The sequence below is a fragment of the Tricharina praecox genome (assembly GCF_024521635.1).
Source record: "Tricharina praecox strain CBS 144465 chromosome Unknown BZA05scaffold_19, whole genome shotgun sequence".
Taxonomy (NCBI): Eukaryota; Fungi; Ascomycota; class Pezizomycetes; order Pezizales; family Pyronemataceae; genus Tricharina; species Tricharina praecox.
The window spans coordinates 549,491-574,528 of NW_026250421.1; the positions used below are offsets into that span (position 1 = coordinate 549,491).

The 25,038-nt window shown below is 54.8% G+C and overlaps 5 protein-coding genes across 5 annotated transcripts; 3 read left to right on the plus strand and 2 right to left on the minus strand.

Annotated features, from left to right (window-relative positions):
• Window positions 1–1,498: 1,498 nt before the first annotated feature.
• Window positions 1,499–6,118, minus strand: BZA05DRAFT_446650 (ubiquitin C-terminal hydrolase; the record flags this gene model as incomplete). The annotated part of the gene is made up of 5 exons (XM_051487094.1): window positions 1,499–2,028; window positions 2,090–3,701; window positions 3,761–4,386; window positions 4,441–5,397; window positions 5,455–6,118. The coding sequence occupies 5 exons, from the start codon at window positions 6,116–6,118 to the stop codon at window positions 1,499–1,501; spliced, it is 4,389 nt and encodes a 1,462-aa protein (XP_051337805.1).
• A 1,760-nt stretch (window positions 6,119–7,878) lies between these two features.
• Window positions 7,879–8,649, plus strand: BZA05DRAFT_403857 (signal recognition particle, SRP9/SRP14 subunit). Its single transcript, XM_051484241.1, has 2 exons — window positions 7,879–8,158; window positions 8,220–8,649. The coding sequence occupies exons 1-2, from the start codon at window positions 8,068–8,070 to the stop codon at window positions 8,459–8,461; spliced, it is 333 nt and encodes a 110-aa protein (XP_051337806.1). The 5' UTR covers window positions 7,879–8,067; the 3' UTR covers window positions 8,462–8,649.
• Window positions 8,650–14,158, minus strand: BZA05DRAFT_403859 (uncharacterized protein). The gene is made up of 4 exons (XM_051484242.1): window positions 13,770–14,158; window positions 13,555–13,694; window positions 9,152–13,498; window positions 8,650–9,084 (listed from the first exon to the last, which is right to left on the minus strand). Exons 1-4 carry the CDS (start codon window positions 13,810–13,812, stop codon window positions 9,058–9,060), a joined length of 4,557 nt encoding a protein of 1,518 aa, XP_051337807.1. The 5' UTR covers window positions 13,813–14,158; the 3' UTR covers window positions 8,650–9,057.
• Window positions 14,159–17,099: 2,941 nt separating this feature from the next.
• On the plus strand, window positions 17,100–20,453 carry BZA05DRAFT_340123 (uncharacterized protein; the record flags this gene model as incomplete). The annotated part of the gene is made up of 4 exons (XM_051480956.1): window positions 17,100–17,402; window positions 17,457–17,987; window positions 18,129–18,708; window positions 20,248–20,453. Coding segments are annotated over 4 exons (1,620 nt in total), but the record flags the coding sequence as incomplete, so codon positions are not given.
• Window positions 20,454–22,571: 2,118 nt separating this feature from the next.
• Window positions 22,572–24,162, plus strand: BZA05DRAFT_475424 (uncharacterized protein). Its single transcript, XM_051488189.1, has one exon. It carries the CDS (start codon window positions 22,762–22,764, stop codon window positions 23,962–23,964), a length of 1,203 nt encoding a protein of 400 aa, XP_051337809.1. The 5' UTR covers window positions 22,572–22,761; the 3' UTR covers window positions 23,965–24,162.
• Window positions 24,163–25,038: the final 876 nt, after the last annotated feature.

Sequence of the window (25,038 nt, forward strand, 5' to 3'; positions counted from 1 at the left end):
AAGCCCGGCCCGGAAGTTTCCCGTTCCTTGCACTGTGAAGCATGCCGGTCCCTGCTGAAGTGCTGGCAGTCTTTACTATATAGTAGATGTGGCTGATCCTCCAGGTCCCGGGAAAGTGGCGAGAAAGTTGAAACATCAGTCACGCTGTCAGACTGCCTAGGTATTTTGCTCGGGAAAGCGAGTGTGAGAGGATGGGGATGTACCAGCTCTCCGCCGGATGAGCCCCCCGGTAGATCTACCTACTCCACCACTGCTACTTTCACTGCAACTGCTCGGATTCCATGCCACTGCTCTTTGATTCCATGCTCTTTGATTCCATGCTCTTTCATCCCATGCTCTTTGATTCCCCTATGCATGGTTAGGCCGCCATCCCCATCCCCATCCCCATCCCCATCCTCATCCCTTCAAAAGCCGTTCGATAATCCTTCGATAATCCTTCGATAATCCCCGCGCTCACATTGCATTGCATTGCATTCGTCCACCGCGGAGCTCTAGTACCTCTACACTCCAGTATCTACAGTGCCAGTATTGCACGTAAATACTGGTCCCAGCACCCTGGTCCCGGTCCCGGTTCTGTGCCTAGACCTGAAGAACTCCATTCCCCTGCGGCCAACGGCTACTACTATACTGCGAGGGCATCGACCCCGTGGTATGTGTTGGCAGTGCGTTCACGGCGGACAGTTGTTGACATTGTTGTTGTTGTGATGGATCATAGTCCAAGTGCCGGGAAATTGAAGGATATACCCAGCTCTCCAGCCCAGCTCTCCAGCTCCCCAGCTCCCCAGCTCTCCAGCTCTCCAGCTCTCCTGCACTCCGGCTCCCCGGCAAGGATGTGGATTCTAGGCTTCAGTCAGTCATGAAGAGAGAGAGTGGGAGAGAGAGAGAACGTCAATTTATTTCGCATACGGCCTCTTCGGGCTTGAAGTGTGTGACACTTCATGTCACGCCGTAGGAATCAACACCGCCGAGAGTCCCAGACGCTACTTCATAGCAAAGTAGGTAGGGAGCTGCATCTCCTCGCCATCTCCTCGCCGCGTCTCGTTATGAGCATCGTCCGCAAGTTCCATGATATAACTTCTTTTCACACATCTCACTCGTAGCACATACACGTATCGTGCAATCACCTCAATCACCTCAATCACCTCAATCACCGCGACCAGAAAAAACCGTGTATATATCGCATGTAAGTTGTAACCACCACTAGCCCCGCCGTCTATTGTATGATACCCATCTCATCCCCCATCCCCCATCCCCCACCCCCCACGAACCAACCTAATCCATGATTCCCATCCGATTCATGCAGTCGTATCGCATCGCATCACCAACCGTTTTGTTTTGACCCTACCGTTTTGACCTACGAACGAAGAAAAAAAACGAATAAGAAAGGAAAACTCATGACATTCACACCCCAAGCCTTGGGAAACACAAGTGACAAGTGAAAAAAATGAAAAAAAAAGCATAACGCCCAGCACAAAAGAAACTAAACGAAAGACCGAAATTATACCCGCACGTCTTCGACTTTCTCTTCATCTTCCTGTCCCGCGTGACTGTCGGTGATGGCCACGAACATATCGGCAATCTCCGCCTCCGTCTCGTCGCCCAAGCCCTCGTCCGTGTCGAGGCTGACGCCACCAGTGTTGTCCAGGTCGTCGTACTCCGGTAAGAGAGAATCGACGTCATTCGCGGGGCCGGCGGTGAGCTCCGAAGTGGTGATGGGCATGCTGTTGCCCCACAGCGTGGAATTGCCGACGCTGGCGGTTAAGAATCCACCTTCGTTAGAGGTCTTGGGGAGGGTAGGGCCGATGAAAGGAGTCGGTGAATTCTCGCGGGAGATTCCGGACGACGAGCCTTGCTGTGCATCCACCTCTTCTTCTTCATCATCTTCTTCCGCTACGCTCGGGAAGTGCTGGGCAATGACCTGCTCCAACTTTAATCCGCCAAGAGCCTTGTCGGAGCGGCGGCGGTAGAACAGCAGGTAGGCGGCTGGTGTCACTACCGAGTTCGCGTGTGCCTCTCTGACACTGGCGTCTGTGTCATCCATAGGTTAGCATTCACGTACATCTGAACAGGTTCTCGAGTAGAAACTCACCATCACAGTAGTACCACTTTCCGTCGAACCAGTTCTTGACGTATGCAGTGTAATGCCCGCCACCAAGGCCGCCGTAATGATTATCCACAGCGATCAGATCGTAGATCATCGGCTTGCCTTCGGTGAAGCCAACACGTTGACTCAAATCCAGACCCTCGATCGGGCAATCGATCTGTGCATCAATCTTGTCCCGGAAGCTTCTACTACTAGAGAAACGCTTGAGGTGAACAACGAGGATGTCGGGACATTTCCAGAGCTCAAACTTCTTGCTGGCTCTCCTGTGTTCCTTACAACGAGGGCAGTACCAAGGGTCTTCTGCACTAAGGACTTCCTCCCGAGCAAACTCGTCAAGACAGTCCTCGAGGATGATTCCCTTGTTCTTCCTCTCCTCCCGTCTCCTGCGTCTCTTTTCCAGTTCGGGATCTTTGACGGCCGGCCACGAGTTCCACGTTTCCTTTCCACGGAAATCGTCACGGTGTTTGCCACCAAAGAGGGTGTCGAAGCCTTCTTCAGTAAACTCCACCAAGATACTCTCACCGACTCGAATTAGTGGGCCATATTCTTGGACAGGTTCCGGGGTGCGGAATCGAGACGGCGACGCGTATCCATTAGGCGATGAGGTACCGCTCGTGGTGCCTAGAAACGAGGGAGGATCGAAAGCAGCCAAGGCAGACGGATAGGAAGTCTGAGCTTCATCGTCGCTCACATCCGCCATCGTGTCGTACGACGGCTCCGGCTGAGGATCGTCATTGTACAGCAGCTTATCGTCATCCGAGATCTGACTCGCCGGCGACCTGCGACCAGAGTCCTCAGCAGACGGAATGTCAAACAGCGAAGAAGGCTCGTGAGATACTGGGCTCGGGGCCGTATCGCGACTGGGCTGCATCCGAGAAGTGAGTAGCTCATCCATCTGAGGACCGTTCCACCCGGTCGGAAGTGCCTCGTTATCCCTCCTCTTGCCAATCTTAAGAGTGAAGTATCCGTGGATATCTTGTGGTACCCGACGACGAGGATTGCCGGAAACAGTGGGGATAGCATCATCGGAAACCTCCGTCTTGACCTCCGGGGTAAGTTCGGGTTCCGCCTTGCCCAAGTCAGAGGTCGAGACAGTATCCTCCATCGTGATATCGACAAATCCATCCTTCTCGCTATTGTTCTCGCCATCCTTCTCATCCTTTACTTCAGCCTTAGCAGCATCTTCAGCACCGTCGTAGTCGTTGTCCTCTTCTTCAACGGCGGAGGTTGTGTACATATCCCTGGTGGTAAGGAATTGAAGCTTTTCAACAAGCTTCTCGAGGATGGTATCGTAATCGGATGCCTCCTCCTGGTTCAGAACAAGGAAGTAAGGAAAGCTGAACCACTCATCGCTCAGATCGTTCTTGCGAAATCGTGGCCGCCACAGCAGCACGGGAACGAGTACTGCTTCCGTAGATGCCGCGTCAGCCTGCTCATCCGGGTAAAGCATCGATCGGCTCTTTGGCCCCGGCCAACTGGTCGGCACCTTGTCAAGCTCGTACAACATCACATCGTCGCCCGTGGAGATGTCTGTGATGGCGTTGTAGTCCTGGTAATGCTTGTAGAATCTGCCCTTATACACTTCTGAGCACATGATCTACCGTATCGAGTCAGCGATGCTCCCATGGCATACTTAATACACAGAGGAATGCTAACCTGTTTAGGATCCACTCCAAATTTCTTTCCTGTGTACTCTTTCAGTGCACCGATGCTCGAATTCTTTGGCAGCTCGACACCGAACTTAAACGGAGTCCTATGTTTTGGGTCTTTGGGCCAGAAGAAAAACTCCTTGGTGAAGAAAGACTCGATGGGCAGCGGTAGCGTCAGGTCCATGAATGGGTCAAAAGTAATGCTGACTTTCTGGCACTCGGGACAGACAAGCGTGCTCTTGTACAGTCCACCAAAGAGATCGGCAACTGCCGAGTCATTGCGCTTCTTGTAGATGTCCCAATGTCTCTCCGCCAGCTCGGCGATGAGTTGAGGATTGCCGACCATCTCGTCGGTCGAGTCAGGCTTTTCGGTGTAGGGTTTCTTCATGATGCGGTTCAAATCCTCGTGCATGCCGTCCAACAGGAAAGCCAAAAACTCCTGTGAATCCTGCTGCTGATAGCCAGAAAACGACGGACCGAACCTTCCAATCGTACTCTTGAATTCTCGGGGCGCAACAGACGACGGGCTTGACGGGGCAAAAATATTATTAATTAGCCCGGCATAGGCCCTTGCAACCTTCCCATGATGTGCTAGAGGGTTGGATGGATTGAGCTCGTCAACATATGCACCGCCTATCTATGGTCAGTAAAACTCGGTGTTCGACGGGGGCTTTGATGAAATCTTACAGAGAAAGTACTTGGATAACTCTTCGACGGACCGCAAACATTGCAGAGCTGAATTCATATAACAGGTGTTCCCAAGATTGGAGAGCCCGCATGTGCCACGCGCTCTCCCATTGGTACGCTCGCGTCCCCTGTTGCTAAGCATCGCCGGCTTCGATAGAACACTCTTGACCGGACTAGCACTGCGGGAGGGCGACGCGGGTAACTTCTTCTTGGCCGTGCTTGCACTCTTGCCGAACCCGTTCTTCGTGACCGTGATCGTCTCCCCCCATTTGATCACAGTTTTGTTCGCCGATTGACTGATCCATTCTCCATCGACATTTTGCTCCTCAACCACGATCTCTCCGCCGGTTCCCAACCCGAGAGTTCCAATCTTTAGATTGCCATTGTAGTTCGGATTATTGGTGTTGTCCGGAACATCGACGAGCTCAGATCCATTTTCTAGCGCCGAAAAAGTATGCAGATCAATGACCATCTGTCGGAAAGGAGTTGTGGCGGCGGTCTTCGACGACTTCTTTGTGGCTTTCTGGTCGGGTTCTGTTGGCGTTGTCACTTTCCAGAGCCGCACCTTCCGGCCAGTTTCGACGCCAGTCAAGCTCTTGATCTGCTTGAGGAAATCCCGGAATCCCTCGGACGTCGAAGCTATAAGCTTTATTGGCTTGACCTGCTTCTCCTCTCGGAGGCTGTTCTCGGAGATGGTCATCTTAGGGTCCCGAAGCCGGTACACCGTGAACATCGGCTGCCAAACTTCCACTATACAGTTGGACTCCGCAGCCCTGTCCTCCTGAGTGTTGATTGCCTTCCTTGTGATGATCGGCGAATCCTTCGCCAGTCCGTACCAGGCCACGAGCTGGTTCCATGCAGTAGCAGGTAACACCTCATAGTCATCCCCACACTCCATGCCCTGTTTCACGGGTACGAAATCCTCGGCGAACTTGTCGTTCGTGGAGGGCGAGGACGCTGTAACTTCAATGTCAGTTGACCCCCCACCTTTGGTCGGAGTACGGGCGGACATACCGTCTTTCTTCAGCTCTTCCTGCATCTCGACATCAACGATGGGAGTGTTGTCGATTGGCCCCAACTCCTTTTCCAATTCTTCCTTCTCGATCTGGATATCCTTGGCATACTCGGGCAGCTGGACTAGGAATCGCTTCAACCAGATGCCTGACACCAGATAGTAGATCTCTCCCTCCTTCAGCATTGCCATCTTCTCCGCTAGTACCATCTCAATTTGCTCCTCGAGCGACGGCGGTGACGGTGTAGCGATGGATGTGGCCGTTGAAGTAGCGGCTGTGGAGGGTTGGGTGACCGTGACGGCGGTGGAAGAGGCTGCGGTCGACGAATCGTCCGTAATGACAATGGACAAAGCCGGCTCCAGTGCGACTGGCGCATCGTCAGCGTCGACCATGTCCACAGAGACATCCCTAGTAGTCATCGCGGGCACCGCGGTATCCTCGTCCATCGGCTCAGGGGTTGTGGGGCTGTGATCAAGGCTGCAGTCAACCGTCGCGTTGGTAGGACCGTCGGGCTTTAATCGTTTTGCGGGGGACTGGGATCGCGATGGTGGCTTGCTCACGGAATCCGACGGTCCCAGGAACGGAGTGGGTTCGACGGGTGGTTGGGCGCACGAGGGTGGCGACGGCGCGGAGGCATCGCTATCCGTGATGGGTGCCGTGGTCATGCCGTGGTCGTGATGGGGGTGGTGGTGGGTGTGGTTTGGGTGTGGAGATGGCGGGGTTGTGCGGAGGAGCGTGGTTGCGGCTGCAGAGGGCAAAAAAAGCGGTAGTGCAACTGATGGTGCGTACGAAGTTCTATCTACGTCACAGTCCGACCCGCCACGATGAGTGATTGGCGACGCAAGCGAGGAAGCCGAGTTAGCAAGAGCAGTAGCAGCACTGTGACTGTCGTCGAAGCTGTAGTAGTGATTGTCGGCGTTACTGTCTTCTTCTTCGGTGGTGGTGGTTGCGGTGGTGGTGGGAGGAGACGAGGGACTGGAGATGCTGCCGCTGAAGGAACAGGGGGACAGGCGAGCAGGAGGGTCGTCGGCGGCAGTGTGACCGGTATCGACTAGTTTTCGCTTTCGGGAGCTGTTGCTGCTGTCGATGTTCGGATTGCTATTGGTGGTGGTGGTGGTTGTGGTGGAGGAGGAGGTGGGTGTGGTGGTAGTGCTATTGCTGTCGGCGGAAGGAGCACAAGGCGACGACGTGAGCGCAGCAGCAGGGGACACGTCTCCTTGAAGTCGGTGCTGATGGGATCCGTACTGATGATCTACACCTGCGGCTGAGTCGTGGGCGAGAGGGTCGTTGTGTTCTGGTGCCTGGGGAAGTGGCGAAGAGGGGTGGGATTGTGGAGGCGTCATACAAGAAGGAGGATGTGGGGGGGAGGGGAGAAGGTATAGATAGATATGGTAGGGACGCGGAGGGTGAACGAATGAGCGTGTGCGGGTGGGCGATTGTTGCTTATAATTGGAAGTGTGTTGGGTGGGGGTGGGTTGACGGAGGAAGGAAGGAAGTCTCGAGGAAGGACTTGTTTTTCTGCCGGTGGTGTTGCTTCCTTTCTTCGTCGCCTTTTCTGTTCTTTTTTTCTCTCCTCTTCACAGTCTCTTCTTCTGCTTGATTCCGCCGTGCTATTGTTCTTGGTAAGTGAGGACGCGATTCTCGGCGGTGACGGTATTTGTTCCAAGACGGTGTTGTTGTTATTGTCTGGCCTCGATATTTTTTAGATGGTAGTGAAGGCACGAGACGAGACGAGATGGAATGGACAAAGAAGGGATGTGCAGCCGCCAGCGTCTGAAGGTTTCATCATATAAGGGAGGCTGTCGCGGTGACCTTTGAAGGAGTCGAGAGCAGCGGAGAAGCGAGGAGGCGGGGGCAGCTGAGGACTCTGAAGATATAACTATCTCGGGATGCCATGCTGTGGAAACAAAGACCCGATATCATTCGTATGGCTAACTGATCACGCTCCAGTGTCCACAAAGACTTGACAACTTCCTTCTTCTCGTTGCGTCGCAAACGCCTTAGCCGACTGCCGCAGACAGACAGACAGACAAAGTCCCAGCCAACATGTATCTAGAATATCTCCAGTATGCTTCCCCTGATTGCCATCACAAACATATGCAACGCGAACACAGTCATCGTCCCCACATCCCATCCCTGAGGGCTTCTCTCCACTCCTCCGCATTCCTCTCGTAGCACACACACCGCCTATATACATACCACCCCTTATCCGTCCCGCGACTCTGCCCTTGCTTTATTCCTCCGAGCCAGGGTTCGTGCCTCAACCTTCTTCTTCCACGGCGGTTCCTTTCAGCCTCAACAACCCCACGTGCGCCAATCCGCCCGTCACCAGCACTCCCCGCACTCGCTCCCGTTCCCGCGCCCCACAGCTCAGCTACCATAGCCGTCTCGTCCATTCGATACCCACCCACAATGACGACCTCACCAGACCGCCTCAGCAACGACGCCGTACTATTCCCTTTCCTCCCTCCCCTCCTGCCGACGGTTCCGTGAGCACGAGGGTCCAGCTCGCCGTCCATCCCAGCCAGTCTGGGAACATCTGGCGGCAGCTGAACCCTCGCGCGCACCGAGCCATCGTCCCAGCGCAACATCACAAGCTTCACTTAACTGACGTATGCACAACCAGTTCTTCACGGCGCTCACCACTCTCCTAACGACCGCCACAACCGCGCAGAAGTCGAGTATATTCCTGACGCAGAAATCCCGTGCGGCCCTCCACTCCATCCCTCCCCCCTCCATCCCCGAGCTCCGCTAACACCCACCTAGTAACCCTCCCCACCGCCGATGGAGCACCGGGCACACTCTTGATCCGCGCCTCAGACGGCGCGGGGAAGGGGCAGAAGGGGGTGAAGATCTCGACGGAGGTGGGGGCAGAGGAGCTGGACGCGTTCTTTGTGCGGTACGCGGACGTGTGCAAGGCTGGCATGGGCGCGCTGAAGAAGCGGGACAGGAAGAAGAGGAGGAAGGTTAAGAAGGGGGATAAGGTCGAGAAGGTCGTTGCCGCGTGAGATGGAGTAGGAGGAGGAGGGAGGGCAGTGGCAATGACAATGGCTATGGGTGCAGAATAAGGTGCAGAATACTCATGGCCCATGGACTATGAAGGATTACTGTCGTCGCTACGATAGAGGATGGAGGAATAACACGGGCTTATGAGCTACGCAGCTGACAGTATCACGCCGTCCCCCGCCCCTCGCCTTACAAATGATAATCTTGGAGACGGATATGGGTGAATCGACCGCAATGGATACGCTGCCCCCCGCTAGCCGTCGAGTGGCCAGTAACCACCCCCGGAAACACCGCATACCAGTATCACGGTTGTGGGTAACTACTGGCCGAGCTGGATGAGCTCTAATCCACCACCTGGCATATACCTCCCCATCCAAGCTTCAGGCATCAAGCTTCATGTAGACAAACAATCAATCGGCTGCAGCATGTACACTCACTCAATTGATCAATAAAGCGAAACAAAAACACAAAAACACAAAAAAAAGAAAAGGCGACGCGAAAGAATATCTACACTAAAAAGACCTAAAACCCAAAGAAATTACCCCGACCGCCCCCGTTCCCCATCATCTTCCAAATCAAAACTCCCATCGCGTGCAATCTACTCCTCAGAATCCTCTTCCGCGACCTGTGACACATCGTTAGCCAATAAGTTCTGCGAGAGTGAGTGTAGATTACAGGAGGGGGAGACATACGTCGTCATGGAAAGTCTTGCCCTCGGTAGTGGGCTTGATGACGCCGACGCGAATGCAGAAGTCACCAAAGCGCTCGCCGTCCTCACGCTCAAGTGCGTAGCGCTTGAACAGGGGGCGGACGATATCGAGGATCTCCTCCTCCTTGATGGACGAGCGGTACAGCTTGTTGAGACGCTGGCCGTGGTAGCCTCCGCCCAGGTACATGTTGTAAGCACCGAAGGCCTTTCCAACGAACGCGATCTCGGCGAGCCACGGGCGCGCACAGCCGTTAGGACATCCGGTCATCCGCATCACGACGGAGTCGTGGCGCAGTCCGTGTTCCTCGAGAACGCCCTCGACCTTCGAGATCAGCACGGGGAGGTAGCGCTCCGACTCGGCCATGGCGAGGCCACAGGTGGGGAAGGCGACACAGGCGGAGGACGACAGGCGGAGCCCGGTGAATTGGTAGTTGTCCAGCTTGTACTTCGCCATGAGGTCCTTGAGTGCGGGCAAGTCTGCGTCGGCGACGTTGGAGAGGATCAGGTGCTGGTTGCCGGTAAGGCGGAACTCGCCCTTGTGCACCTTTGCGATCTCGCGGAGGCCGGTCTTCATCTGGAACTCGGCGGTATCCTCGATACGTCCGTTCTCGATGAAGAAGGTGAAGTGGTTGAGACCTGTCTCGTCCTTGACCCAGCCGAAAGTGTCGACGTTGCTCTCGAAGTGGAAGGAACGCTCCTCCTCGAGCTGCCAGCCGAGCAGTTCCTCGACCTTCTGCTTGTACACGGGGACGGTGAGGTCGTCGACGGTGTACTTCAGACGGGCGTGCTTGCGGTTCTTGCGGTCACCATGGTCGCGCTGGATCAGCATGACCTTCTCGCAGACAAGGTGGACCTTGTCAACGGTCGAGAAACCGATCGAGCTACCAGTGCGAGGGTAGGTCTTGGTGTTGTTGTGAGTGACTCCCATTCCTCCACCGATGAGGACGTTGAAACCAGCCAGCTTGCCATCCTCGCCCTTGATGGCGATGAGACCTACGTCGTGAGCGTACACGTCGGTGTCGTTGTGCGGGGGCACGGCAATGGTGATCTTGAACTTCCTGGGGAGGTAGGTGGGGCCGTAGAGGGGCTCGTGGTCGACAACGGCGTCACCGGCAACCTGCACCTTCTTATCGTTCTCGTCCATGAGCCAGATCTCATGGTAGGCGGTGGTGTTGGGCAGGAGGTGGTCGCTGATGACCTGTGCAACGGCCTGGACCTCGGCGTGGAAGGCAGCCTGGGTGGGAAGGGAGCTGCACATGACGTTACGGTTGACATCACCGCAGGCGGCGATGGTGGTCATCAGAGCCTGGTTGATGGCACGCATGGAGTTCTTGAGGTCAGTCTTGATGATACCGTGGAACTGGAAGGTCTGACGGGTGGTCAACTTCATGGTGTGGTTTCCGTAGGTATTGGCGATGTCGTCCATCTGGATCCACTGCTTTGGAGTCGACACTCCTCCGGGCAACCGGCAGCGAATCATGAACGAGTATGCAGGCTCCAGACCCTGAGCCTTGCGCTCGTCACGTAGATCACGGTCGTCCTGCATATAGGTACCGTGGAACTTGGTGAGCTGCTGGTCGCTGGCGGAGATAGCCATGGTGGACATATCCGCAAGGCCCTCCTCAATGGTACCACGGAGGAAGTTGGAATTGATCTTCATGTCCTCATTGGTGATTGGGGGAGGCTCATCGGCGAGACCCTCGACGTTGTCAACACCAAGCGCATGCCAAAGCTTCGACTCCCACTCAGAGTATCCAGTCTGGTATCCATCGGGGTCCTGGTCGTCTCCAAGGCCACACTCAATCAAAACCTTTCCACCGATCTCCTGCAGACGCCTGTCGAGATCCTTCGCAGGCTTGTTGTAGTAGATCCTGTCCTGCTTGCGAGGCCAGTAGTGCGAGTCTCCCAGACCGAAGACAGAGTAGTTGACAGTGGCGAGATCCAAGTCGGTAGATCCCTTCACGGCCTCCCACAAGCTGCGTCCGTTCATGGGGAACTCACCCTGTCCAGCCGTAGCCGTAATAAAAACGATGTTCTCCTCGTTGTTCAGGTCCTCGATTGGGTAGTCCTCCATGGCCATGACCAGGGTCTTGAGACCACGAGCTTTACCACGGCGTCCTAGCCTCTTTGAAACGTTCTCGGCATTGCCTCCATCAGAAGCGTAGAGAATAGTGAGGGGAGGACCGGAGAGACCCTCGAGAAGCTTGGCAAACGCATCCTTCGCGTTGCGCTTCTGCTGGTGGCGAACCTCCTTTCCGTAGGACTGGGAGATGCTCTTAGCAAGAGTCGGGTTGCGCTTGACCAGCTGGGTGAGGTGGTTCTCGCGGTCAAGGAAGTCCTTGAGCTCCTTCTTGATCCTCTCGGACTCCAGAGTAAAGTTCTGTCCACCCTTCTCGTCGCCGAAGGGATCGTAGCGGTACAAAGGCCAGTATCCGATATCAACGGCCTTCTTAGTCTCGCGCATGACAGTCAGAGCGGAGTCGTCTTCCTTGTCGTAGGGCAGGTACGCCAGCACCACCGAGGGACCATTGAACTTGTCGGCCTCCATCATGGCATGCAGCACACCGGTGTACGAGCTGTAAACAGCAACCGAAGCAACGTAAGCGTTACCGAAGTTCATAGCGTACAGACCGATATCCTTCTTCCGTCGGGAAGCATCGGCGGCGCCGCGCTGGGAGTAGGGGGTGCTGTCAATGACGAGCATGTTGATGTTCTTGCCGGAGGCGATAACGTGGTGGACACCGGAGTTACCAAGATCGTAGGCCCAGGCATCGGATCCAATCAACCAGGGGGACTCCTTGCGGAAGAGACTCTTGCTCTCGAGCAGAGTCTTCGCCGCGGCGGAACCATCCTTCTCAAGCTGCTGGATGAGCTCATCAGAGATCTCGGCGCTCTTGGTCTCGTCGTCGGCAACCAACAACCACTTCGACAAGATCTCGGTGGAGGCAGGAGTGGCAAAGCTGCTAGACTTGGCCAATTTCTCCGCCTTGTCTACTAACGCCTTGCGCTGCTCAATCCTGGCCAGAAGCGAACCATATCCGTACTCGGGGGAGGCGGCGACGGTGGTAGAGATACCGGCGTTGGGTCGGTCAAGGGAGTTGGCAATGTGAAGTCTCTGACCGAAAAGCTGGGCGAGAATCTTCATGTAAGCGGACTCTACACCCGGTTGCTCAGACGTCTCGGTAGTCTCAGCAGGCCCATTCTCCAAGCCCACCGACAGGTTCTGGACGGGGGATTCCGATCGAAGGTTCTGCATGACACCACGCAGCGCCTGGGCCGCGGTCTCGGCGCTGATGTAGCCGAGTTTGTGGGCAACAACCGAGGGGGCACCTTGGACGCTGGGGCCAGTTCGCAGGCAGGTGAGGAGGTCCAAGAACAATGGACCCCACTTGGTTGTCTGTCTGTGAATCTGCTCCAAAACGGCAATCTTGGTGACGGCCTTGGGAAGGACGTTGGGCAGCTGGGCGCCAAACCATGGTCGGTAAAGACGGGCCGAGATGATGCCGACTTTGTCGTACTCTCCGGAACCGGCCTTCTTCAAGACGTTGCGGAACAGAGAGGTGGTGGAACCGAAAACGAAGAGAGCGAGGTCGGCGTGCTGAGGACCAGTGTATTCGAATACGCTGTATGATCGGCCGGTGACCTGCTTGATTACGGTGAAGATGTTGTTTATGTGGTTGAAGATGTCGTCGGAGGTGACGTCACGCGAGGTGACTGGGACATCGATCGAACTAGCGGAGGTAACCGAAGCATGTGTGCTGTCCCCGGCGGTGCTGGGTACACTGCTTCCACCGAGGGAAACAGGCTCACCGATAGGAGGGATCAGCCCGCTCGACGGGATAGCCGGCGCCGAATCACCAACTTGGAGAGTCTGGGCCCGCACACCGTCGTCGGCATACAGGTTCACCGAGTCTACTGTCTTGGCCCGGACACCTTCTGCGGCGGCACGATCCAGCGCGCGCTCCAACAACACCGGATCCTCAACAGCCACCTCAGTCTTCTCACTCGCGGCAAAGAAGTGGATCACGGCCTTTCCAGACTTGAGCGCCAGGGCGTGGGCGGCCACGGCCATGTCCTGTGCCTCCTGCGTCGTCTCGGACTGCAGAAGAATCAATCCGGTCTGTCGGATCGAGGTGATCTCCGAGTAGTCGGGGTATTCGGCCGGTTGCATCGACACATGGATGACAATGGGGTAGTTGAGGAGCTTGTAGAGGTGGGGTATCGATGAGATCAGAGTATTGGATGTGGTGGTAACGGAGACGAGCTTCCCCGACCGTGCGGGCTGGTGTACAGAGAGTAACGGGTCGGCATTCTGGCGGACGGTTTGCACCTGTTGATTCTCGCATTAGACACAGCCAATCCCCAAGACAACACGACACGCCATACCTCTGGTGTCTGCTGTGAGAGCGCGCCCTTGGTGTTACTCGACACCAATTCCGCAAGTTTTGACGAGTATGCCGAGGCCGCACTCAGCGACGGTTGTACTGAAATGACCACATCACTGGACAGGTACGCAATCCGTGCAACTAATAATAGGTCAGTTCAGGGCCCACCCGCAATCAAATTCGAATACAGTTTCTGTTGGAAGGTTCAACACATACCGGCCTCCTCGGGGGTCTTCAGAGAGACGGTAGCTGCAGCCATTGCGTGGTATCCTGGCAGCAATGTGAAGGTTCAAGCAAAAGGCGGGGGGATATGTAGGATTGAGAGAGAGAGGATATGAGAAAGAGAGCGGAGGGGGCCGCGCAAATGAGAGACAGAGTTTTGTAATGTAGACGATCAATAAGCGGTGGGGAAATAGCGGCAGCTGAGGTGGGGGATGCTCCGGGGGTTCTTGAGTGTTTTCCGGTGATCACGACATCAAGCGGGAATTCTGTTTCCTAATTTTTTTTCTCCACCAAAGCCGTTAGAGCCAACGAGCTGTAGAGTAAGGCTCCTGACGCCACTGCAAGTAGCTGGCAGGTAGCTGCAGCTTTTCCATGATGTTGACTACAGTTTTTCTGAACAAACTACCAGGCGACATATTTTTTTTTGTAGCCGTTCTCCCCCACGGGTGTTTGCACTGTTAATTATCAACTGGAAGCGCTGATTGGCTCTACATGACGTGCTCGCCCTGCGCTAAGGCGTACGTGGGGACGGCTGCGGCCTTGGCGGCGGGGATTTTCTTTGCTGTTGCTAAGCAACGGTCTGGAAACGGCGATGGCCGGAAGCTTGCACGAACGTCCCTTTACCCGCCGAAGCATCGGCCAGCCACCCCGATCACTCGGCGTGCAATTCGGGGCCACCTGATAGCGGCGATTTACCCATCTCAAAGTACCGTGACCTTCATCAATTTCGGTGTGAAATAAGCGAATGTGCATCTAAGCCGCATGAGGCAAGGCACTCGGATCACCGCTTGATAGCCGATGCTGCCGGGCATCGTTTTGTGGCTTATCTCAACCTCATGTACAGCAGGTGCCCGCGGACGGAGAGTCTCCCTCCGACACTGCCGGTGCTGGTAGGACTCGAGATTCTATTTAAGAATTTGGGGGTACTTGTCAAAGAGCTGTTCAATTCCAGTCAGCGTTACCTAGTGACGTTGTCACAGTTCAGGCCGGCGGCAGTTAGTGGACCGGGCGTACTACCGATTTTTTCCGAGTCGATGGTAAACTTCCGTCTATCGTCTACCGTTCAGAGCCTAAAATTGCACGGCCACAAAAGACGGCTACATAACCCTCGATTTGACATCCGGTACCTTGACGGTATTGCACCAGCAGAGTGAGATGGACGCTCGTGATTGGGTGTGTGCAAAGGAGGGACTTGGTGAACTAAACAAACTTGTCGAATTGTTGCCACCGGATTGAGCTTTCATCCAAATTCAGACATTGATATATTTGACTGTACTCTGGGTTCCGTATGTACTTGAACGGTCTGGTATTGAACGTAAATCATTGAACGAATTCCATGGGCCAAAATTATCACGCTGATACGGCAAACACCGAGATTGCAGAGCTTATGCTGTATTCTACGGCACTTTCCCAAAGTCAGACTGAGCCGCTTATGAGAAGTTTCAAGAGATGGAGTTATTGCATTTACTTGGGAGGGTTGGACCGCGTGCCTATGTGCCGCAGCAGCTGATACAGGTTGTCCTCGTCAGTCTGTGTCGCTGGCTTCCAGAAGGGCAGCATTACGAGCATCCAAAACATATTCAGAAGCGCTACTCAAAGTCACAGAGTTTTGGATACTATTTATAGCTCGATTTCCTGACCGGGGAGCTCACATACAACCCAATGTACATGAGGTTCTGTAATTGACAGCACGATAGGATCACTTTCATAAGGAAACCGTGTTATTAGATTTCCCACGAGACACCGCGTGATGCCGGTAGCAAACTGTACCAGCTCTGAAGAGGTTTCGCGTGAAGATTCCCGATGGTTCCAGCGGCTCTTCGCATTGTGCATCGCCAGATATTATCGTAGCTAGAAAGATTCCCTGGTGGATTGCGAATGAAGTTTAGGTTCGTTTCTGGCTTTAGGTTAAACGGCCGCCAGCCCGTGTCCGCATCTCGGTGTGCGCGTCAAGGGAGGTAGTATTAAGCTTTGGCTCGAGCTTTGAATTATCGAATCTACTGAGCTGACTGCGATAGCTGGATATCGAAGATTGGGAGTGAACGGTATTATCTACTCCGAATCTCCGTAGATTGGCAAGAAGCTCCTATGGACCATATTTAGATAGCAAGTGTCGAAGGTTCCAATAAGGAAGCGGAATATGGGTTTGTGGCAAAGAAAGGCTAAGGGGGTTACTATTCACGAGATCGCCGCGCATGTAAACAGCGGGTGAATCCAGCGACCAGAGCTTAGGCTTCGGAGTTAATTCATTCGCACCTGACTCCTGGGAGCCACGTTCCTGCGAGTTGGCACAGTTCAAGCTGGCTCATACTCAGACGTAGCTATCAGGCCTAATAAATCGATCGTGAAGCCGCGCACTCAGGAGTTTGGTCGTCGAGAAAGCGTAAACACTTCGCGGGTCATTCTTCGCGAGATCTATGTCCGTACTGCAGAATCGCAGCCATCACGATGGCTTCTCCATAGGGAACCTGGAATACAAAAGCCCCCGAATATCCCATATTTCTGCTCCTCATCCTAATCATCACCATCTCTCATCCTCTCATACATCCTCTCTTAATCTGCCTAATATCCCTCTATCTCTTATAGACTTAGTATCACGGTGGTCACGTTCAGCTTCAAAATATTTCCATCATGAAGTTGACATTCGGAGCACTGTTGGGTCTGGCGATGGCAGTTGCAGCCATGCCTAGGACTGAAGCGCAGCCTAACGCCCCTTACGATCCTGACTACTATGACCCGGCGCCCTTCGGTGGCCCACCGTCATTCCTTGCTGTTGACATGTACGGCATGCCGCTCGTTCCTGCTGGCTTTGAGCCGGGCCCTCCTCCTCCTCCACCACCTTCGCCTACGCTGGGGAATGGCAAGGAAGCGGAGGCTTCAGTTGAGGTTGCGGCCAATAAAGGCATCAATCGTCCAAAGGTAATCCCCCTTCGCATCCATACTCACAATCATGGCATATCACTAACAACGGATCAGGAGGGTGTATCGAAGGTTGTATTGCCGGAGCACGATCAGAAGATCGACCAGGCCATCAACAACAACGAAGATGTAAATGTGAAAGTCCAGAAGAGTGAGCGTGCACCCAACGGGAAGCCCATCCTTCTTCCCCCGCCGCCTCCTCCCATGATGGAGTTCATGCCTCCTCCGCCACCCGACTTCTACGGGCACCCACAGCCCGACTTTTACAGCCCTCCTCCTCCCGATTTTTACGGCCCTCCTCCTCCCGATTTTTACGGCCCTCCTCCCCCCGACTTTTACGGCCCCCCGCCGTCGGAATACCACCAGCCTCCTCCTGGGCTCTCTGAGTTCTTCGAGGACTTCCCCATGCCACCCCCTGGATTCGGTGGGCCCAAGCCTTTCGATCCTCTTCCTCCTCCACCCCGCCCCCAGCCCAAGAAGGAGGCCCAGAAGAAGAAGGAGGGGAACAAGGGTGGAAACGTGTTCGAGACGGCAACCTCCAAGGCCACGACCCAGGTGGAGCCAACCAAGACCGTTAACCTCAAGGAGCAGATCCGGCAGAAGGCCACTCCCTCGGTCAATGCCGAGTTTGCCAACGACAAGAACGTCAACAAGGTCATCAACGTCGAGCAGGGCGAGTCTGCCGTCGGGCCTGCTGGCAAGGGTGGTGTTGAGACTATCATCGCTCACACCGTCATCGAGTCTGGTACCACCCGTGTGCAGATGAGTCAGGCCACTGGCGCGGCCGCTGCCAACGCTCTCTTCTTCCCCGGCGGCGTCATGCCTATGGGCAACGTCGACATGGTGTTCCCCGACATTGTGATCAACAACGCCAACGACATCAATAACGCCAACGAGAATCAGAATCAAGTCGCCGCTGCCAACGAGAACGCGAACATCAATCCCAACAACGCCGCGAACCAGAACGCCAACCAGAACTTCAACGAGTTCACTGAGGTTAAGGAGTTCAAGGAATTCAACGAACAGCAGTTCGCTGAGAACCACTTCAACTTCGAGGAGAAGAAGTTCTTCCTCATCAACGCTGGTGCTGAGACGGTCGCTGTTCCTGTCACTATTACCAATACGGTGTTGCATACCGAGGTCGTGGCCGGAGAGACTCACGTTGTTGAGGTTCCGGTCACTCGGACCATCATTCAGCAGGAGCAGGTCATCTACCCTGCTGAGACGGTCTATGAGCGCATCCAGCTTCCTGGCGAGACCATCATTGAAGAAGTTCACCTGCCCGGTGAGACTGTCGTCGTCGAGCGCGAGAAGGTTGTTCAGCTTCCTGGAGAGACTGTCGTCGAGCAGATTCTCAAGTACCACACCGTCCAGCTCCCTGGCGAGACTGTCGTCCACGAAATCGTGCACCCTACCCAGACAGTGATCGAGGAGTACCACCACACCGTCCAGCTCCCCGGCGAGACTATCATTCACGAAGTCGTGCACCCCACCCAGACAGTGATCGAGGAGTACCACCACACCGTCCAGCTCCCGGGTCAGACCATCGTCGAGCAGATTCAGCTCCCCGGTACGACCGTGTATGAGCAGGTTCAGCTCCCCGGTGCGACCATTGTGGAGAAGGAGTACATCTCTGAGAGGGTTGAGGTTCCCGTGACTAAGGTCGTTGAGGTCCTCCAAACTATCACTGAGAAGGTCCCCGTTACCCACACTGTCATCAATGAGATTCTTGTCTCCGGTGAGATCGTTGAAGTCCCTGTCACACGCGTGGAGGAGATATACATCTCTAAGGAGGTTGAGGTCCCCGTGACTCGTATCGAGGAAGTTTACGTTTCCGAGAGGGTTGAGGTCCCAATCACAAAAACCGAAGTCCACGAAATCTTCATCTCCGAGAAGGTCCCCGTCACATACACGGTCACCGAGGAGAGAATCATTGCCGGACAGGTGGTCGAGGTCCCCGTCACCAGGGTGGAGGAGATCTATGTCTCCCAGAACGTGGAGGTCCCGGTCACTCGTACCGAATACCAGGCCGCCACTGTTACCCAGGTCAACGAGGTCTACGTCTCTGAGAAGGTCGAGGTGCCAGTTACCCAATACGTTGAGGTTCCGGTCACTCAGACCGAGCTTCAGGAGATCTACGTCTCTGAGAAGGTTCCTGTCACCTACACCGTCACCCAGGAGAAGATCATCTCTGGCGAGGTTGTCGAGGTACCGGTCACCCGCGTCGAGGAGATTTATGTCCCCCAGTACGTCGAGGTTCCTGTCACCCGTACCGAGGTCCAGGAGATCTACGTCTCTGAGAAGGTCCCTGTCACATTCACTGTCACCCAAGAGAGGATCATCTCTGGCGAGGTTGTCGAAGTCCCCGTCACTCGCGTCGAGGAGATCTACGTTTCTCAGCAGATCGAGGTCCCCGTCACTCGTGTTGAGTACGAGCGCTCTACCGTCACCGAGATCAACGAGGTCTTTGTTTCAGAGCGAGTCGAGGTCCCCGTCACCCAGATCCAGGAGGTCTACATGAGCGAGCAGGTTGAAGTTCCGGTTACCCAGTACGTTGAGGTTCTGGTAACTCTTACCGAGGTCCAAGAGGTCTACGTCTCTGAGAAGATTCCCGTTACGTACACCGTTATCCAAGAGAAGATCATCTCTGGCGAAGTGGTCGAAGTCCCCGTCACTCGCGTCGAGGAGATCTACGTTTCTCAGCAGATCGAGGTCCCCGTCACTCGTGTTGAGTATGAGCAATCTACTGTTACCGCGGTCAATGAGGTCTTTGTTGGAGAGCGAATCGAGGTTCCTGTCACCCGGACCGAGATCCAGGAAGTTTTCATCAACGAGGTGGTCCCCGTCACCTACACCCTCGTCCAGGAGAACATCATTGCTGGCGAGGTCGTCGAGGTACCGGTCACTCGCGTCGAGGAGATCTACGTTTCTCAGCAGGTCGAGGTTCCCGTCACTCGTGTTGAGTACGAGCAGTCTGTTATCACCGAGGTCAATGAGGTTATTGTCCCCCAGTACATCGAGGTTCCTGTCACCCGGACCGAGATCCAGGAGGTTTTCATTAATGAGGTGATCCCCGTCACATTCACTGTCACCCAAGAGAAGATCATTGCTGGCGAGGTTGTCGAAATCCCCGTCACTCGCATCGAGGAAGTATTTGTTTCTCAACAGATCGAGATTCCAGTCACTCGTGTTGAGTATGAGCAATCTACCGTCACCGCGGTCAACGAGGTCTATGTTTCAGAGAGAATCGAGATTCCTGTCACCCGCACCGAGATCCAGGAGGTTTTCATCAATGAGGTGGTCCCCGTCACCTACACCCTCGTCCAGGAGAAGATCGTTGCTGGCGAGGTTGTCGAAGTCCCCGTCACTCGCGTTGAAGAAGTCTATGTTTCGCAGCAGATCGAGGTCCCCGTCACTCGTGTTGAATACGAGTACGCGACGGTCACCGAGGTTGTCCAAGCTCCTGGTGTCGTTGAGATTGTCGAAGTGGCTGAGCGGGTAGAGGTTCCGGTCACCAAGGTCCAGCAGGTCTTCGTCACCATCACTACCGAAGTCCCTATCACTCGCGAAGTCCTGCTCCCTGGCGTTGAAGTCCCAGTCTACCGCACTGCTATTGAGCGCGTTGAGATCCCGGTTCCTGTCCCACAACCCACTGAGGTCTTCGTCACCAAGGAGGTTGAGGTCGTCCGTGAGGTTGCCGGCGCTGCCGTTACCGTGACTGAGGCTGTTGAGTTTGCCGTCCCCGTCACTGTTGAGCGCAACAACGAAGTCTTCATCACCAAGGAGGTTATCCGCGAGAATATCATTACCGTCGCCGGTGTTGCCCCCACTACCGAATACCTGACTGAGATGATCGAGGTCGCTGCCCAAATCTGCACTGCCACTGTGGAGGGTGCTGTCTACCCTATTATCCAGACTATCGAAGTCCCTACCGCCGTTACCCATGTTATCACTCAGGAGGTCACGCAGGCTGCCCAAGTCATCACCGAGCTGGGAGCCGTCGTCACTCTTCCCGCTTGTGTGGAGATCGAGATCCTGACCGTTGAGGTGCCCATTCTGGGCCCGGTAAACACTCAATATGTTGAGGTTACCGTCCCCTATGGTGCCGGAACTTTTGAGACTATCCAGGTCCCCGTTCCCGTCTCCGGCCCCGTTGAGACCATTCAAGTCCCCGTTCCCGTCGCTGGTGCTACCGAGTTCGAGTATGTCGAGTTGGAGGTTTCTGTCGCCGGCCCAGTCGTCAACCGCGAAATACCTATTCCCTTCGAGGTACCTGGTCCTCAGGGTCCCGTCCAGTACATCGAGGTCCCTTGCCCTGTGAGCGGCCCCACCGAGATTATCAGCATCCCGATTCCCGGCCCGGCCGAGACCCAGTACATTGAGATCCCCGTTGCCGTTGCCGGTCCTCAAGTGGATATCGTCGGTTCCATTGCCGCCCCCGGTGAGGTCATCGCTGCCGAGGTTGGGGCTGGTGTCAACGTTGTTGCCGCTGCTGCTCCCGCTGCGGTCGAGATTGAGATTGAGAACGAGATCAACATCACTGCACCCGGTGCTATCCCTGTCGAGGTTGGCGAAGCCGTCGCTGTTGCCGGTGTTGCTCCGGTTATTGCTGAGACCGAAGTCGATTTTGCCGCTCCCGCTGCTGTTCCTGCCCAGATCGTGTCTGAGGCTGGCGTTACCGTCCCCGCTACCGGCTCTGCCCAGACTATCCCGGGAAACATCGCTCAGATCGGAGGCGGCCAGCTTCAGGCTCCTAATGCAGTCTCCGGTTCCTCTTACCCTGGTCGGGCCCCTGCCGGCGTCGTCGTCGCTCCTAGCCCCGCCGAGGGAATCACCGTTGCTGGAGAGACCACTGAAGTCGTCGGTGACCTAACCCAGGGCTTTGCCGGAGTTGTCCCTCCCTGCCCTGCCGCTATCGTCGAGACTTCCACTAAGGAGTTTGATGTACAGATCCAGGCTCCTGTCGCTCCTATCGCCCCTGTCGCTCCTGCTCCCGCTGCTCCTGCTCCTATTGCTCCTAATGCCGGCTTCGAGTTCCCCTACGCTCCCGGCCCCGCTATCGTCGACTTCAACGACATCCAGCCTCCTAAGCTCGGTCCTGGACCTGTCGTCGAGCCTTCTGAGGGCCCTATTGACGTTTTGACCCCTGGCCCCGTGGCTGGTGTTGCACCTGTTCAAGGTGTTGCTGGTGCTGGTGATTATTGCCCTTCTGTCGAGGTCGATATTGAAGCTCCTGGCCCTGTTATTGAGCTTGGCACCGGTGCTCCTGGAACTGTCGCTGGAGGGGCCTATGAGGGAGTTACCTTCGAGGGTGAGGCTGGGCGTATTTCGTCCCGAAATACCTTGGTTACTCTTACTGCTGTTGTGGTGGCCGCGATGTTGGTCTAATATGGTGTGTATTCTCCTCCTCCTCCTCCTCCCCTGGACTTCCTCCCCTGGACTTCCCCCGAGCTCCTGCTAATACTTCAGGTCTAGTCGAGCGCTTGAGGTATATGAATAGTAATATTAGGATGTGGGATGAAAGGATTAGATATTTGAGATCGTGTTTTTTAATGTCATGTGTGTACTGTCTTTTCTTTCGATATTGTGGGAGCTATGAGAAAGCGCTGATTTTTGTTTTGTTGCTATTTGATGCGTTTTAATTGTGTACTGTATTTAATTCCTTAAATTAATTGTTTGCACACATCCTGAGGTCTGCTATGTGTGGGCCGTTGTTAAGGTTGAGATTGGTGATACTTGTGAAGATTTTGGGAGGTTTCCTGCCGCCTTGCCGTGCGCTTGTTTTGACGCTGAACAATAACAACGGAATCTTGGCGCTAGCTCTGGCCTTGGTTGCTATCAACAACACGCGCCAACACATCGCACAAACACGCCGATCTAACCCCAGCCTCTTCACCCCCTCTGACCCACCTCACCTCTCCGGTCCTAGTTACCAGTCACCATCACCTCAACCCACTACTGCACCATTAATCCAAACAACGAAGCAGCTTCGAAACAATCCCACCTTCAACGAACCTCATCACCACTCCTGCCGCGATCGGTTGCAACCCACAGGAACAACACCACGATGCCGGCCATTCCCCTCCCGGATACGTCTTCGACCTCACTCACGTCGCGCAGCGCCGCTCTCCTACGGCGCGCGATCCTCGAGCGCGCTGTCGACCACGGCAACATCGCGAAACCCGGCAAACTCGGTCCCGGAATCCTCTTCGTCTTCTGTCTCCTGGGCGCGTCCCTCGGCCTCCTCGCTTGGTGGCTGTTTATCCGCCGCTCGGGCTTCATCTGGCGCGAGTACGACTGGGATGAATACAAGTCTTCGGTCCTCCGGCGGCCGGAAGAGAGGCCGGATGATGCTGTCACTGTGTTCTCGGATGGTACGGCGAGGAAAGGCGGGCCGATGGGAAGCAGTGTTGGTGCCCGGACGGTGGTGCTGGGAGAGCTCGATACGACTTACACCAAGAGTTATGTGGCGAAGGAGAAGCCATGGGGTCCAAGGGACTTGCCCAATAAGGGGGCTGCGGGGAGCGGGAGCAAGGGAGGCGGAGGTTTCATGGGCGGTATGTGGGGCAAGGGGGAAGGGAGTATGTGGGGGAAGCTGCGAGGAGGCGAGCCCAGCGATAACGACACGGTTGTTCAGCGCGAGAAGTCATTGAGGGAGTCGAAGCGCCATAGTCGACGGCACAAGAGCAGGAGGGAACACAGAGGGGAACACAGAGAACATAGAACGCAGGATACCGAGCGTGCTGCACCACCTCTTACGGACATCACCCGATCATCGGAAGCCTCCAGCTCGACTCAACCGCCTCCGCCTCCTCGTGCCCCACAACCCAGTGTTCGTCGGCCGGCTCGCGTGTCCACGAGAGCTGGAAAGGCCCCAGTTAAGCGAGAGCCTAGCTACGCCGTCGGCGACGACAGGGCTGCCCACTACCATCAACACCGCAGAACACAGAGCCGTCGAGCCATGGAGGAAAGTAGCTCTAGCGAGGAGAGCTCGTCGTCCGACAGCGACAGCGAAGACGACAGCAGCGACGACGAGAGCGCCCTTCAGAGCCAAATCGGAATGGCTAAAGGAAATAAGGTGTACCACCACCCCATCAGCCAGGACCGCGTGTTCTGGGGAAATGCGAGGCCTGTTGAGAAGAATGGCGGCGGCGCGGGTGGAACGTTTGGTGGTGGTGCTCCTGCACTCATGCCGAGGGGCTACAGGGCGGGTAGTGTGGGGAGTTTGAGCAGTGAGGGAAGTGTGAGGAGCTCCCATGTGGGAAGGTAGATGGGCGCGGGGATTTCTTTCATGGCATCATTGACGGGCAATGAAAATTGGTGGCTTTTTCTTTTCTTTTTCCTTGTTTTTTGATACCATAGTACGCTTACGATGATGACGACGAATTGAGGAGGGGCATACATAACACAGTATGTACTGAATGGAAGCAAATGAACACTTGTCGAGTTGGTGACTCAGTAGTACCCGATACATTTCCGATAGGGGTATTTAAAAGAAGTGCCTAAGTACTTGGCATTGGCCGCGTTGGTGGTGTAAAATCAGGGCATCGCCAAAGTATTTCTCCAGCATTTTTCCAAGTATGCGTCCGTTTCCTTGTGACTAGACGGGCCACTTATGGGAAATCTAGGAGAGTTGCACGGATTGACTGTTGGCTTGGAATTTATCGCAATTTCTCTTGAATTGCAAGTCAAATTCTATTCCTGAACACCTAATAAGAAGCATCACTATTGCAGGTGATACCTTGGTGGGTAGTTTCTGGGAGTTGTGAGAACCTATGCCATAATGCACCCTCGCAGGCAAGCCTTCCCTCTTGGAATCCCAGCTACTGTTATCTATCCATGAACTAAAGCTGTCTTTCGGAAGTTGTGATACATGGCTCGAAGCCGATGAGCAGATCATGACTGATTGACTCTAGCGACGCTGCATCAAAAATTCGAAATCAGCCTGTAAAGCATCCTGTCTCACTCGTTCAAATTTGTGGAACGTGTCGGTGAATACCTGTTTATTTGCCTATTCTGGTCACTGGTTCATAGCACTATTTGTTGTTTTCGCATTGTCATCGTAAGCAGCCTCTATGGCTTCTCAGCATTGTCCCTGGCATCTCACCAGAATCAGCCTCTTTAGCCCAGCCCAGTCCGGGATTGTCTATCGTAGAATTCTCTGCCAGAAGCTTCATCCTCTGTTTACACGAGCTTGTTGTTTCTCTTCAAAAATAGTCTATTTTTCTCGTCTTTCTTATCTATCTCATCAATCAAGTCAAGTCTTCTATCAAGCTTCAACAGGTCGCATGCAATCAATGATTAGATTGAACAAAATCAAACAAAACAAACCGTACGATTGCTT

Coding starts and splice junctions, on each gene's coding strand:
- BZA05DRAFT_403859 (XM_051484242.1), bottom strand. CDS start 13,812: ATGGCTGCAGCTACCGTCTCTCTGAAGACCCCCGAGGAGGCCG. Junction 13,695..13,769: donor GAAGACCCCCGAGGAGGCCG/GTATGTGTTGAA, acceptor ACCTATTATTAG/TTGCACGGATTGCGTACCTG. Junction 13,499..13,554: donor TCTCACAGCAGACACCAGAG/GTATGGCGTGTC, acceptor GAGAATCAACAG/GTGCAAACCGTCCGCCAGAA.
- BZA05DRAFT_403857 (XM_051484241.1), top strand. CDS start 8,068: ATGCACAACCAGTTCTTCACGGCGCTCACCACTCTCCTAACGACCGCC. Junction 8,159..8,219: donor ATTCCTGACGCAGAAATCCC/GTGCGGCCCTCC, acceptor ACACCCACCTAG/TAACCCTCCCCACCGCCGAT.
- BZA05DRAFT_475424 (XM_051488189.1), top strand. CDS start 22,762: ATGCCGGCCATTCCCCTCCCGGATACGTCTTCGACCTCACTCACGTCG.